The 13,991-nt window shown below is 40.0% G+C and overlaps 1 protein-coding gene across 1 annotated transcript in view; it reads left to right on the forward strand.

Moving 5' to 3' along the window:
* Nucleotides 1–13,991, forward strand: part of LOC132383331 (CUB and sushi domain-containing protein 1-like) — a 474,994-nt gene that overhangs the window by 264,004 nt on the left and 196,999 nt on the right. Inside the window, exons 25-26 of the mRNA XM_059954233.1 lie at nucleotides 8,229–8,347; nucleotides 8,463–8,532. Coding sequence (XP_059810216.1) covers nucleotides 8,229–8,347; nucleotides 8,463–8,532 — 189 coding nt within the window. The remainder of the gene's footprint in view (nucleotides 1–8,228; nucleotides 8,348–8,462; nucleotides 8,533–13,991) is intronic.

Genomic DNA, 13,991 nt, shown 5'->3' on the forward strand with positions numbered 1-13,991 from the left:
TATTTTCCAGAAACGTTTTTGATATTTAAGAGTTGTCCCAAATAAGCAGCTTCCCTGATAAACCTGTCCAATTAATAGAATCTGCTGTGCTTACTTTTTGTTTTGACCTTAAATGTTTTGTCTCTTCTTTTGTAATTCTTTATCTACTTTATGAGGTGACCATTAATTTATCCCATGCAACAGTAACATTCTATGCCTTCACACCTTGGAATTACCTTTCATCTTCTTGGTAAATTGTGCCTTGAGGCCATCTGACACCTGGCTTGGTGGGTTTATGCTATCTGATTGTGAGATTATGCTAATATAACAAACACTGGCTCATGGACCAAACATGGACTTTCAGGGATACTGGCCTTAAAGTGCTTCATTTGAGAAAATGTCTGTTAAGTAGTGTTTGCACTATCTCTGCATTGTTTTGGAGCAAGGGCACAGGAATCTTTTATTTTAATGCATATGTTATGTAAAGTGTCAAGAGCATTAGGATTAGCAGCTGTGTGTACTAATCATGTAGTAAGTTCTAAGTCACATGCAAAAGTACAGACCAGTCCTCATTGAGGTGTCAGCAGTGGAAAGAGTCAGCAGCTTCAAGTTCCAGGGTGCCAGCATCTCTGAAGATCTATCCTGGGTCCAACACATTGATGCAATTACAAAGAAGGCACGTCAGCAGCTACATTTCATTATGAGTCTGAGGAGACTTCTACAAATTTCTACAGATGCACTGTGCAGGGCATTCAAACTGGCTGCGTCACCATCTGATATCGAGGGCCCACTGTAAGGGATCAGAAAAATGAGCAGGAAGTTGTAAGCTCAACCAGTCCCATCATGGGCTTGAGGTTCCCCAGCTTCGAGGACACCATCAATAGGCAGTAGCATCCATCATTAAGGACCCCATCACCCAGCTCATGCCCTCTTTTCATTGCTGCCATCAAGGAGTAGGTACAGGAGCCTGAAGGCACACACTAAACATTTCAGGGTCTGTTTTTTCCCCTCTGTAATCAGATTTTTGAATGGAAATGAACACAAGAACACTACCTCACTATTTTTTTAATACATTTTTGCTCTCTTTCTGCACTAATGTACTGCTGCTGCAAAACAACAAATTTCATGACATATGCCAGTGATGTTTAATCTGATTCTGATTCACAGCAGAATCTTCTAAAATGGTGGCTCCTGTCGAAAGTCAGAACTTGAATTTATAGGACTGCATTGGGAAAGACTAACACTTGAGTGGTCGGCTTGGAGGAAATGATGGGATATGTTATGTTCAATACCTCTGATAGCAATGAAACAGCATTCTATCCAAAGGTGGTCACAGCTGCCAGGAATGAGAGGGAGAAAAATGAAAACAGGAATTTAAGGAAAATGGCCTCTTGGTTCACTGCCAGCTTCTTAGGCAATAAACCAGATTGGTTCAGGCCTGTAATTAATGCAGGAAATTAGTTTTTATCTTCTGGACAAAACCTAGTCATACAGACAATGCATAAGTAATATATCATTCTATATATATATATATATATATATATATATATATAGATATGTATTTATTTGTATAATACATTAAGCCGCAGACTATCCACTGGGATATCTAACCCATTATTACCCGCAATTGTTTGTGAGCTTGTCAGATTTATTGTGCTGCCTTTGGTTTTTCCTTATTGAGTCCGATGCCAAAAATCTTGAAACTGTCTTAAGACCGGATTGCATTCAGAAAAAAAATAAAAATAGATATCTTCAATACATTTTACTCAGACAAATTTGAAAGCCCAGGTTCCTTTGCGATTACTGGCAGTAGTATTTATTATGCACATAAAATAAATCGAATGGCTTTGTTGACAATTGTAGGAGATTGTCATCCTTATTCACAAATTATGGGATCACATTGGATTTAAATGACCTTTAAATAAGTATTCAGGAATTATTGCTGACTGGTGTAAACATCTTATAATCAATGTACTGTTGGAGTTTCATTACCATTCATATTTGAATCGGACAGCTTTTATAAGTGTGTTATCTTTATTATTCAATAGTGATGAAAATGGTTTTGGAAATGCAGAGGCTTTAAATTGCTCAAGTTGTTAAAGGGAGAACTGGCAAAGACTGGGATGGATATGACAGATGCTGCTTCAGTTCTCTCATAGATCAATGGTTAAGCGCAAATTATTGAAGTTCAGGTTTGCATTAATGTCTGAATCCGAGTTGACACAGTTTTTGATACCCCAAATTGAAAAATGGATACAGGCAGTCCCCGAGTTACGTATGAGTTCAGTTCCTGAGTCCGTATTTAAGTCGGATTTGTACATACGTCGGAACAAATACATCCGGTATTATTTGGCGTCAGTCAAACGTTTGTCTTAGTATATAGTATATATTTTACCTCTCTATGCATATAAAACACTTAAGAAATGTATGTATTCCAATAATTAAACCACTGCATTGCTTAGTAATAATTGTAGCTTTCATCGGGGCAGGGCCTTTCAAATGCTCCATTATTCTCACTTTATCCGTTATCCTTTAAAATTGTTCCGATCGTTGACTGACTGTGCCCTAACGCTTTTCTAATGACCAATGGCGTTTCACCTCTTTCCAAACGCTTTATTATTTCCACTTTATTTTTAATCGCGATCGCTTCCCATCAATGGAACAGAAACACCACGGGCAATGGGTACCGACCTCCGCCGGTTCTCGAGGTCCGCTGGGTCCTAAGGACCACCGCACTGAGACAGGCTGAATGGCACAAGTGGGGGCTGTGCTGGGTTTGCGTATTTGATCATCCACAATATTCCATGTGGGAATTTAAACTGGAGGTGGCAGTGTTTTTTTTTATGAGGTTGAGTTGCGAGCTCAATATCAACCCGACACGGATGGTACGGGAGTCACTGGATTGCCATCAACCTGGCACAGAAGAACTTCGTTCTCCAGCCCGGCGCTGATCTCACTGCGTGACCAGCTGACCGGAATGGGGGGGTGGGGTGGGGGCGGGGACGGGGTCAGGCTGAATCTTACTAAGAAAATTTTAAGCCAAATACAAAGTTAAACACTTAACACAGTGTCAATGGCAACAACTTAAAATGGCGGACGGTGTTCTCCTTCCTCGGTTCGTAAGTACGAATTGTCCATAAGTCGGACGTTCGTAACTCAGGGACTACCTGTAATTCAAAAATTGATTGAATTCTTAAATTAGCATAAGTTATTCAGCTTCACAAACAGAAACAACACAAATAAGACAATAATTAGTTCGGTTTTTGAAATAACCCTATCAATAACTTCATGGAGGAACCAGCCAGTATGTTTAGAACATCATCCCATTTTAGAGTTTGTACTGCAATGGAATGAACATTTATGAATGAAAATTCTTATCACTGATGAGGGCTTTAATAACTAAGTATTCATTAATACTCAGTTTAATGTATGAAAATTATAAAAAAATAAGCTACAGTTAAAACCAGAAGAATTTGCTGGGGTAAATACTTAATTACTTAACTATAAACAGCCAACAGCAAATCAAAATGACAAAATGTGTGTTTTTTTATTGAGTAATTAGCAGAAAGCATTCAATATGCCTCTGGCCCTTTATTTGCCTCGTTGTCCTAAAATGACAGCTAGGCAAATAAAACTGGCTCAAAATCCAAATTTAAACCCTTGATAAATAGCTGAATACAGGACTTTAAAACCCAAGAAATGATTATTATGTACCTTTCCACCTTAGCCATTTTGGAGTGGGATGGAAGCTGAATTGGAAATATTATTATTGATGTGGGCATGAAAGGAGGGTTGAATATATTCACTGTGAGGAGGAAAAGTTGTTCTACTCCAGGTTGTGGTGGTCAGGATCAATGTGTCTGCAATTGTTCAGTTTACCTATTGGAGGCACCATTGCATCATTCTTGACAATAGATGCTGACATACGTTTATTGGTCTGTAGGTTTTCTGCTGGATATGGGAACAGATGTAGGAAATAACAGCTCTTTCAAGAATTTATCAGACAAAGACTGACACAGTGCCATGCAGTAGATAGACAGTCACAGATCACAAAGTGATCCATGCCCATTTTACAACTTGTTGTTTACTTACTTTTCCCCCATTGCATATGACATATACATGCACAGGAGGAGATTATATTTTCAAAGAGGTGGTGTATTGTTCCAAACCATGCTTTCCAACATCTGCATAGGCCATTATGCTCTTTATTGTAATAGAGCCCAGCTTGAACGTGACTGCAGATGCTGGGCAAAGTGAAAGAGCTGAAAACAGGTAGTAGGGCAGTCTAAGTGGTAATAGGGATAAGATAATCTCAAAATATCTCATTGTTAAAGTGGCACTGAGGTTACAGACATCCTAGTCTGTCCATCAGTTGTTAGGGAGAGGCTTGGCTTTGTGACTAAGGTTGGTTGCTTAAGGTGCTTGTAATCTTGCTATCATTTTGTCACTGAGGTAAGCTTTGGACCATATCACCCAGACTGCCTGACTGCCAGTTTCCAGTGTTGTAACATAGTCCAGTTTTGTCTGACTTTACTGATCTACAGTCCAATTCCTTACCCATGCTTTTATCTTTGTCGCCAGACTGATCTCCCCACCTATCTCCTGTCTGCAAAAAAGTGATCAGTTCTGCTGTCTGCACCTTATCCTGTACCAAATCCTACCCATTCATCATGTACAAAAAGCTGGTGGAACACAGCAGGCTAGGCAGCATCTATAGGGCGAAGCGCTGTCGACTTTTCGGGCCAAGACCCGAAGGGTCGACAGCGCTTCTCTCTATAGATGCTGCCTGGCCTGCTGTGTTCCACCAGCATTTTGTGTGTGTTGCTGTTTGAATCTCCAGCATCTGCAGATTTCCTCATGTTTGTCATTCATCATGGCATGGCTTAGAGCTCCCTTTTGTGTTCTTGAAAGAAATCTTTATTCATTCTTTATTAATAGTTGCTACATAACAATTCAGAAGTTTAAGGTGATGTGCAGGTGTCGAGGTAGAGATTAGTCTCTACCAAAGGAGGCATAAGGTGCTCCTTCACTCCACTAGCCTCCGGGTCACCCTTGGGCAAGGTGTAGCACCTACTCAGCCCCATGATCAGGGTCACATGAAGCCACGGGAGCAGGTAGTGGATGGTCGTATGAGCAGCTGGTGCGTATTACATGTCCTGGTTGTGTGCCAACTGACACCAAGCAGACAATCTCTGAAGAGTATTGATAATGCGGGGTCACCTGTCTGGCGAAGGCAATGACAGACACCCCTGTATCAAAATCTGCCAAAAACAATCATGGTGATGGGACCATGATCGCCCACATCATAAAACACGGCACAAAAGGACGATGATGATTCTTGGCTTTTGCACATATTAAGAAGCTGGTAGTGTGACTCCCGATGATGTCACAGAGAGGCTGCAGATGGAGGGATCCCTGAGGGGCAGGGAAGAGAGCACATGAGGTTCCCTGCAAGTGAATGAATCCATGGTGAATATCACATTAAAAAGCACGGAACCTGTTGAGTTCTGTCCACCCACATGAACAACAGTAGCCAACATTGAAAGCAAAGTGGGAGGAAGGAAAGGTGAGTGCTCAGCAGTTTCATGAGGAGCATAAAATAAGCTTCATGGATGAGGTGAACACAAAGTGAGCATAAGGTCAGAGAGAAGAGGGACATAAAAAAGATGTTGGCTAGCAATAAGTGCACTCAGCCTGCTCAGATTCCCTTTTGGCCCGGTATTTTGTTTTCCTCCGCATCATCAACTTTGGCTGCTCTCCATTTTTGTTCCATGCTGATTATAGTTTCTGTATCCTTAAAGGGGCCAGTGCAAATATTCTGTTAAACATTAAGCCAGGTTCCCATGCATTATTAAAATAGACAAGGTTTTGAATTACAATAGGACCAAAATCAAGGAAGTTTTGTACAAAATGAAGAAAGAGAAATGTTTTCCATTAGTGTAAGGATGTGGATATTGATTGGAATTTTGATGCAGGGTTTCAAACCAAAACATCGATAATTCTGTCCCTACCCTCTCAGATGCTGCTTGAGTTCCTCCAGCAGATTGTTTGTTGATCCAGATTCCTGTATCTGCAGTATCTGTTGTTTGACTCGATCCAGTTCCAGTATTGCATTTTATTTTTGTCACTGAGCATGGGAAATCAATGAAAGAAAATCTGAAACCTCCTCTTCCTTACATTTACCAAAAACGTTATCTGTCAGTGGGACTCGCGGCTTCTTGTTATTCTTTACGTGCAATGTATGCCATCTGCTATGCCCATATCTTATTCAAGAAATGATTTGTACCCTAATTCCAAATGGAGAAGCTGTCTCTGATCCAGCTCTTTCCCCTAACAACATGAGGTGGAGGATGAGGGGGAACAAATTAAGTAAGACTTTTTTTGAAAATGTTGTGCCGTTTTATTACATTATTCTGCTCGACATTATTCTTTTGCTGAGTGTGTGTTTGTTCTGACACTTCATTCTTTCCTTTGAAGGTTATTCTTCGTAAATTTCACTCTGTCATTCTCTAAAGATCTACATGAGGAAAAGCATGCCTGTGAAGTACATATTTTCATTGGGAGAGTAAAAGCAAGACATGTTAGTTTCTGATGTTTTGAATCAAGGTTCTTTTGGAAGTCAAGGAAGAGTCATTAAACTTGTTGCTTTTCAAACGTTTTATTAAGCGCTAATGAGAATAAAGAGAATTGGAAACAGCATTAATAAAGGTCTAGTACAGAAGGGAAAGGGGAAGCAAAGACTAAAAGAATAAAGCTGGTGAGTTTAAGTGTTCAGCTCTTTGCATATCATAAGAAACATTCCTTTCAAATTTGTAGATAAGGATTAACCAATCCGATTGCCCCTATCCAAATAATGTGATACCAGAGAACTTTCTGGAACTTTCCAGGATGATTCCAAGAACTGTAAGTACCAGGGTCACATTGAACAATTGTGTACACATGCTGTCACCACTAGGAAGCATACTGAACAGTTATATACATGTAAGTATATAAAATACAAGCATGCAATAAAAGTTAAAACTATAAAGAAAATAAAAATTAAATGGTCTAATTTAACTTTCACTCTAACTGGGAGAAGATATTGCTGCTGCTTTGTAGGGTAGATTTTAGGTGATGGTCACTCACTGGCATCATGTTTTGCCCCCATTTGTTTGCAATATAAGTCACTCATAAGCACAACTTCCACAGAAATTACAAATCCTTTCAAAAAGGATTGATGTTTTCATAGTTGCTTTCTAAGTATGTATTGTCAACATGGGTAAATAGCCCCACTGCCTAGTGTGCAGCCTCGGGAGAGATGAAGGCTACGGGAGTAAATCCAGACAGCAAATCCGGAGTGGAGCTCCTGAGGCGCTTGGATGTCATTGATCATCCTTCCGGCAGCTCCTGCAGCCAAGCTGGTGCCAAAAATGTTGCTTCATAAACTTTCCTTTGGGCTACACTGGTGAGGCGAAGAGGGGGATCTTGATGACTAGGCATCTCAGGACCTCCATACCTTCCACCCAGGCTTGTGATGATGTTCATCATCACCCATTGTCCTTTGAGACAGACGGACGCCAACCATTGTGGAACAAGAATTGAAGATACAGGAAAATAGTGCAGAAGAATTTAATGACCTCCACCCAAAACATTGTGGCATTTCTATAGATGCTGCCTGACCTGCCGAATTCCTCCAGCATTTTGTGTGTTTTCAAGTAAGTTATTTTAACATGGATCAAACACATTTCCCTAAACTGAGGGCCTGCATTTAAGACAAGCCTTTTATTTTTCCCAGTGTTATTCCACTCCGGTCTGTCAGCTGAATTGTATTTTTTCTTATAAATTCATCAAACTTATTTATGTTTGTATTAATCTAAGACAGAGGTTCCAAACCTGAGGTCCCTGGACTCCTCAGTTAATGGCAAGGCTCCATGGCATAATAAGGTTGGGGAACCCCTGATAAATGAGTAGTGGGAACCAAATTGATTTCCACGTGCTTCCTGAAAATAATTCCACACTAGCAGGGTGAAACAAGGTGCAAATGATGGGAATGGCAATAATGGCCAAATGCATCTTGTCAATATGCTAACATTAAAGAGTGCATCACCCTGAACATCATGCTTGTTACACTACCAAAATGCTTCAGGGGCTGCAGCAATCACAATGACGAGGAATCCCTGTATTTTAGTTGGAGTTATGGTTCTGAAAATGCACAGGAACCTCGCGAATGTCAGCACTTAGTAACTGCTTTCATATTCTCCTTCTTGTAGCTGTGGGGCTGACAAGCTGTCCAGAGCCATTGATCCCTGCCAACAGTGTGAAGATTGGTGAGAGATACTTAATCAATGATGTTGTGACTTTTCAGTGTGAACCAGGATACCAACTGCAGGTAACTAAGTAATGTAATAATGCATTAAAATGTAGACCATTACAGAACTTTGCTTTTGGATATCTCAGATGAAAATTGATGATGGTAGATCAATCATTCCTGTTTATTCCCCCAGGGGCACTCCCATATATCTTGTATGCCTGGAACTGTCCGCCGGTGGAACTACCCTCCTCCCCTTTGTATTGGTATGTATACAAAAACAAGTGTACCTTGAGTACGGTCCAACGAGTGGAAAGCAGGGTTTATGTTTATTATTTGCACTCTGCCTCTTTTAATCCATTTGTTCGCATAAAAACACCTTTGGTACAAGTGTTAGATCGAATTATTTGAAAGCACCTTTGCCCCTAGTTCAGTACGTTGAGGGTTAAACTCAAATAGGCAAATGAGTGCACAGTTGATGCTGGATTTCAAGTATTGTAATCACAGAGGCATTTGATATTGGTGAAGCACAGATTACTTTTTTATATTTACGTTTTTCTCATAGTGACTTGCTTTGTCTACTTATCCCTCCCCACTGCCCCTCCTTGCACCTATCCCTTTAGGCATGCCTAGTGCCATACCTACCCCTATACCTCCTCCCTCAGTACCTCTCAGAGTCCCAAACTGTCCTTCCAAGTGAAGCAACATTTCATCTGAGACTGTTGGGGTCATATATTGTATCCAGTGATTCTGATGCTGCCTCCTCCATATTGATGAAATCTGACATAGATTGGGTGATTGCTTTGTCGAGGACTTTGCCACCAACCTGATGGCATGAATATCAGTTTATCCAATATTTGGCAATTTCTTCCACCGCACTCCTTCCTACTTATTCCCTTCCCCATTCTGTTTATCCTCTCATCCTTCTCTTCTGGCCTTTACTCTCTTCCTTTCCAGTCCTGATACAGGGTCTTGACTGAAGACATTGATTGTTTATTTCCCTCTATAGATGATACCTGACCTGCAGAGTTCCGGCTGCCTTTTCTGTCATATTCCCTTTGAGGTTTTTGAATTGAATGCTGCCTATTCACAGAAGTGGACTTAATTGGAGCCAAGAGAGGGATTGTGAGGTTAGGAATAAGCTGGAAAGCTCCAGAGCATTTTAGATCATGGTTATAAGCTCAAACTTAATTGCTTTGAAGAAGTCACCAATATTTAATTTATTTTTGCAATGCCAGTTTCATTGGCAGAGTAAAACAAGCAGTTGGCAGCAGTCACCTAAGGAAAGCTAGCAGGGCATGTCCAGGAAATATGAGAGTGCTGCTTTTCAGCAGAAAACAATGAGTAGCAACCCAAGACAGATAGAGAAAGTGAGATGTTTTAGAGCACACTGTATACATTCTATGTACATAGTCTTATGAAATAGATGGCATACGACTAATGCATCAGAACTATGTCAATAGCACATAACTTTCATTGTCGAAACAATCCTGCTTGGTACTCAAATTCTGAAGTTTGGTCAATTGATTTTAGTGGAATGGGTTTATAGACATGAAATATGATCTGCAATCATTTGGTATTAAATCTTATCCTTCTCCATAATTACAGTGTCTTGAAATTATTGGAATTATGATCATTAATTCTGAAATGCCCCCTACACAAACACCTTTTTCTTTCCCTAATAGGAGATCCAGTACCAGGCTCACTCTAGTTGGGACCTCTATATATTGATTAATGAAACCTTCCTAACACATTTGACAAACTGAATTCCACCCAGCCCCTTTCCAATAAGGGAGTCTCAGTCAATAGACAGAAATTTAAAATAACGTACTATCACAACCCTATTTCTCCTGCAACTGTCTTCTGCCTCTCTTCAAATTTGCTCCCGTAAATCACACAAACAATTAGGATTTCTTGACTTTATTCTTGATTCCCATATCCTGGGAACAAAAGGCGTGTGCAATCTCCCTATCAATTCCCCTCCTTATTTTTTACACCCTTCAGTCTCCTGCACTGAAATTGATTTAGTTGAACCATTTGACAGCAATGCTGGAGCACAGTAGTGAATGAAAGGTATTAGGCCATTAAGCTCATTGATTCTGCTCCACTATTGTATCAGGGCTGATTTTTTAAATCAACCCTTTCTCCAGCTTTATCCCCAAAACCTTTGATACCCTTACCTGAGCTCCCCAATGCTACACCACCAGAATCTCAATCTTTAGCTTTTTTACCCAACCTGCCCACTTCCTAAGCCTGGTAGGCACCTCAAAAACTAGCCCCCTCTCACGCTTGGACTTGGCACCAGTCCCAGGCAATGCATTTCCTTTTTATGCTTTGTTGCACGAGGGAAAGTGTGTAGCTGTGAACCAATGGCCCGCAGTGTGCTTTCCCAGGTGCACTTTATGTTCTAAGATCAACGATCATTAACTTTGTTTCTCCCTGTATAGATGGCCCCTGACCCGTGGAGTGTTTCTTGCAGATCCACGTTCTTATTTCAGCTTAACTGCTCTTTCCCAGAGGAATCAGACTGATTTAGTAGTCCGTTGATAGAATTGCTTCATGTAACTACACCTGTTTAAATACAGAGCAGACATAAGGGACAAAATGGCCTGCTTCTATTTCATATGTTGAAATGTAACATCATTGCAAGATTAACGGGTGACTGAGGAGTTATCCTGAATCCCTCCATGTGGTTTGCTGCTTCATCCACTGAGATTGTGGATCAAAGACTCATGGCAATGGCACAACTTGGACAGCAACTGCAAGACAAAATTCTCTTGTTTGCTTATGCAGTTTGTATTGGACTACACGTGTTATTTGCAGCAGATGGTCTGACCGCATTAAGGAGCAGCCACCTTGTCCCAGTGGGCACTGTCAGCCTGATTGTGTTCATGTGTATCCAGGGCAGAAACTCCTGAAATTCTTATTGGACATTTAATTCTAGCTCATGGCTTATGTAATGAATTCCGGATACCCCAAAATGCATTTCGCATTGCTATTTGCTTACTGATGCCAAAGGGAAAAAAAAATCCTAGGTGTCGTGAATAGCACTTCATTATATTGACTTTGATGTTTCGATAAAAATCAGCCAGGACACCAGAGGTACCTCCCTTTCTTTTCAACATGGTGTCATGAGATCGGTTGCAGCCATTATTTATTTAGTCCTGTGTTTTCTTTTAGGACTTTCTCCCCACTTTATTTAATTCACACACTCTGCCAAATTCAGGTCTGGTTAAGAAGAAAACAGACAATGGTTTTGGTTTATTGGGTGAAAGTAAACGGATGAAAATCATTTTCCACTTGCACTGATCTCCATTCATTTGGTTCCTTTGAAGGCAGTAGAACCATAGTTCAGTAGGTGCTTATAACTGGTGGCCAGTGCTGTAGATGAGAATATTCACAGACAGATCTCTCCCTCAGAGCTTCTCCCGACAGCTCTCTACAATCCGTTAGCGTTAACACTCGGTATATGTTTTATCCATAAAACGGTGCAAGGTGCAGGATTAAGCAGCAGAAGGACAACCATTTCAAAGGATGTGATGGTATTAGGTTTGCTGACTGCAAAAGACTTAAACTTAAATGAAGACCTTAAGCCCTACTGGATATAAATAGTCACAAGTACTCTCACTAAAGGAAGGCTATACTGTAACTATCCAATCTTCAAAGACTAGTTCATTTAATAAGCTGGTTCTGTTTATTCACCAAAGTGAGCTTAGCTTCCAATACCCACTATTTGAGTTGTGATTTTACCTCAGCAATAGAAAATCAAAATTTCTTATTTGTAATACGATATACTCACTGCAGGAGTGAAGGATTGAATCTAAAATAAGTTGAAAGATGTCAATACAAAACAAGGCAGAATTTCCCTCCCTTTTAGAAACTTGTTCAGAAAAGAATGAGAATAATGCAGAAAAGATGCCATTGTTTCATGAGCGTCTTCTTCTGAAGATGAGGTTAATGGGTGTAGTTGAATTGGAGAGCGAGGAACCTTTACTGTCACTTAACTAAAACCAGAACTGATCTGGTTACCAGAAGGCAACAAATCACACTGCAGACGTGAAATGCACAATAGCTGTGAGACTAAATCTGTAGGCGATGGAATTTTGTTTGGACTGAGGAAATTGTGAATGGCAGAACATTCTCTCTTTCTCACTGAAGCAATATGTTATGCATCTGAACTGAGGTCAAGCTGGCAATCTAAAATGTCAACCACAATCTGTCCACCATAACAATGATAAAGAACTGTGTCTTGCAGTCAATGCACTCTTCAGCCCCAATTCATATTCATGCTATAGATTTCCTTCGCAGCCCTGACGCTCTGTATAAATTTTTAACAATGTTTCTCTTTGGAGCAAATGCAACAGCTGAGGAGGGTGGTGTGCTTCTCTTTCCCCCCTCACCACCAACCCCTCCCCGAAGGCAAACTGTACTGTTGCTGATGTAAACAACACAACCAACAGTTACTGCATACACTGCAGATACATTTATATATGCTACAGCTGGGCAGAAAGATACAGAATCTGTCTTCCTGTTTCAAATACACACAAATACCGTGATTTTCTACAAATAATTATGTTTCTGGTTTCTGTAAGGCGCTGCAGGGGCTATGTTTGCAGAAACCTTATCAACCAAATATAATGACTTGCAGATTAATATTTGCTGCTGTAAAATTGATTTTCTAACTCAATTGTGAAGTCTGGCATATTTTAAATACATTTTTGATTCCTGCAGTGAAATGCCTGAATTCCACTCACTGTCTCCTCACACCCTGTTCCACCTTCCTGTTTCAAAGCAAATTCTGCAAACATTTAAGTGAAGAAACCAGGGACAATAAGTTATGAATTTGATATATTAAAATCATAAAACTACAATTATGGGCATTTGGAATTTTACAGCAATGTCAATAATTACAACAAGTTTTGTACCCATTCACTTACTTAACTCAAATTGAAGGACTAATTCACAAAGCCTAATTGTTGTATTTATTGTATTGATTAGTTTCACAGGCTTTCTCACCAGATGGGTAAGTTTCATTTGTCAGTTGACCCACTCAACCACTCAGTGAAGACAAAAGTGCCCTGAAGAAGGTCCTCAGCCCAGAATATTGACCGTTTGCTCATTTCCATGGATGCAGTCTGACCTACTGAGTTACTCCAGCATTTTGTGTGTGTTGCATTCAGCGAAGAATCATTCAAGAATAAAGCATTAACACTGTCTGGCTAAAAAGAAAACTCTCTCCTTTGTTGTTTACCATGGTTTATAACTATTTGTCTGCAGTTCATTGTTCACAATGGAAAGAATTTGACGATTTGGTCTTTTCAATCTTTACACACCTGCTCTACAAGGCACTGTTGACAATTGTAATATATTGGAATATTTCATTTGACTGATTTTGGGGACTAATGTTTTAAATTGGACAGTGATGCATGACAAAGTCCTCTGACTAAATCATGGTGGTATTGAATTTATATATAAAAAGAGAACTGAATAAACTTTGTTTAAGGAATGCAAAACATGGAGAGGTTCACATTTTGTAAAGAGAATTGCTGAAATATTCTCTGCTCTTTGAATTTAATGCAGAGATCAGAATGATTACTTGTGTAAAATAAATTGACCGATTGTATCAAAAGGTGGCTTTGAGTTCCTGAAAAGTACTTTTCAGTCCATTGACAAGCCTGAGATCTCGATTAAATGTGCGGAGAATTGAAACGCTGGTATAATTATT

This window comes from Hypanus sabinus, chromosome 30 (genome assembly GCF_030144855.1).
Source record: "Hypanus sabinus isolate sHypSab1 chromosome 30, sHypSab1.hap1, whole genome shotgun sequence".
Taxonomy (NCBI): domain Eukaryota; kingdom Metazoa; phylum Chordata; class Chondrichthyes; order Myliobatiformes; family Dasyatidae; genus Hypanus; species Hypanus sabinus.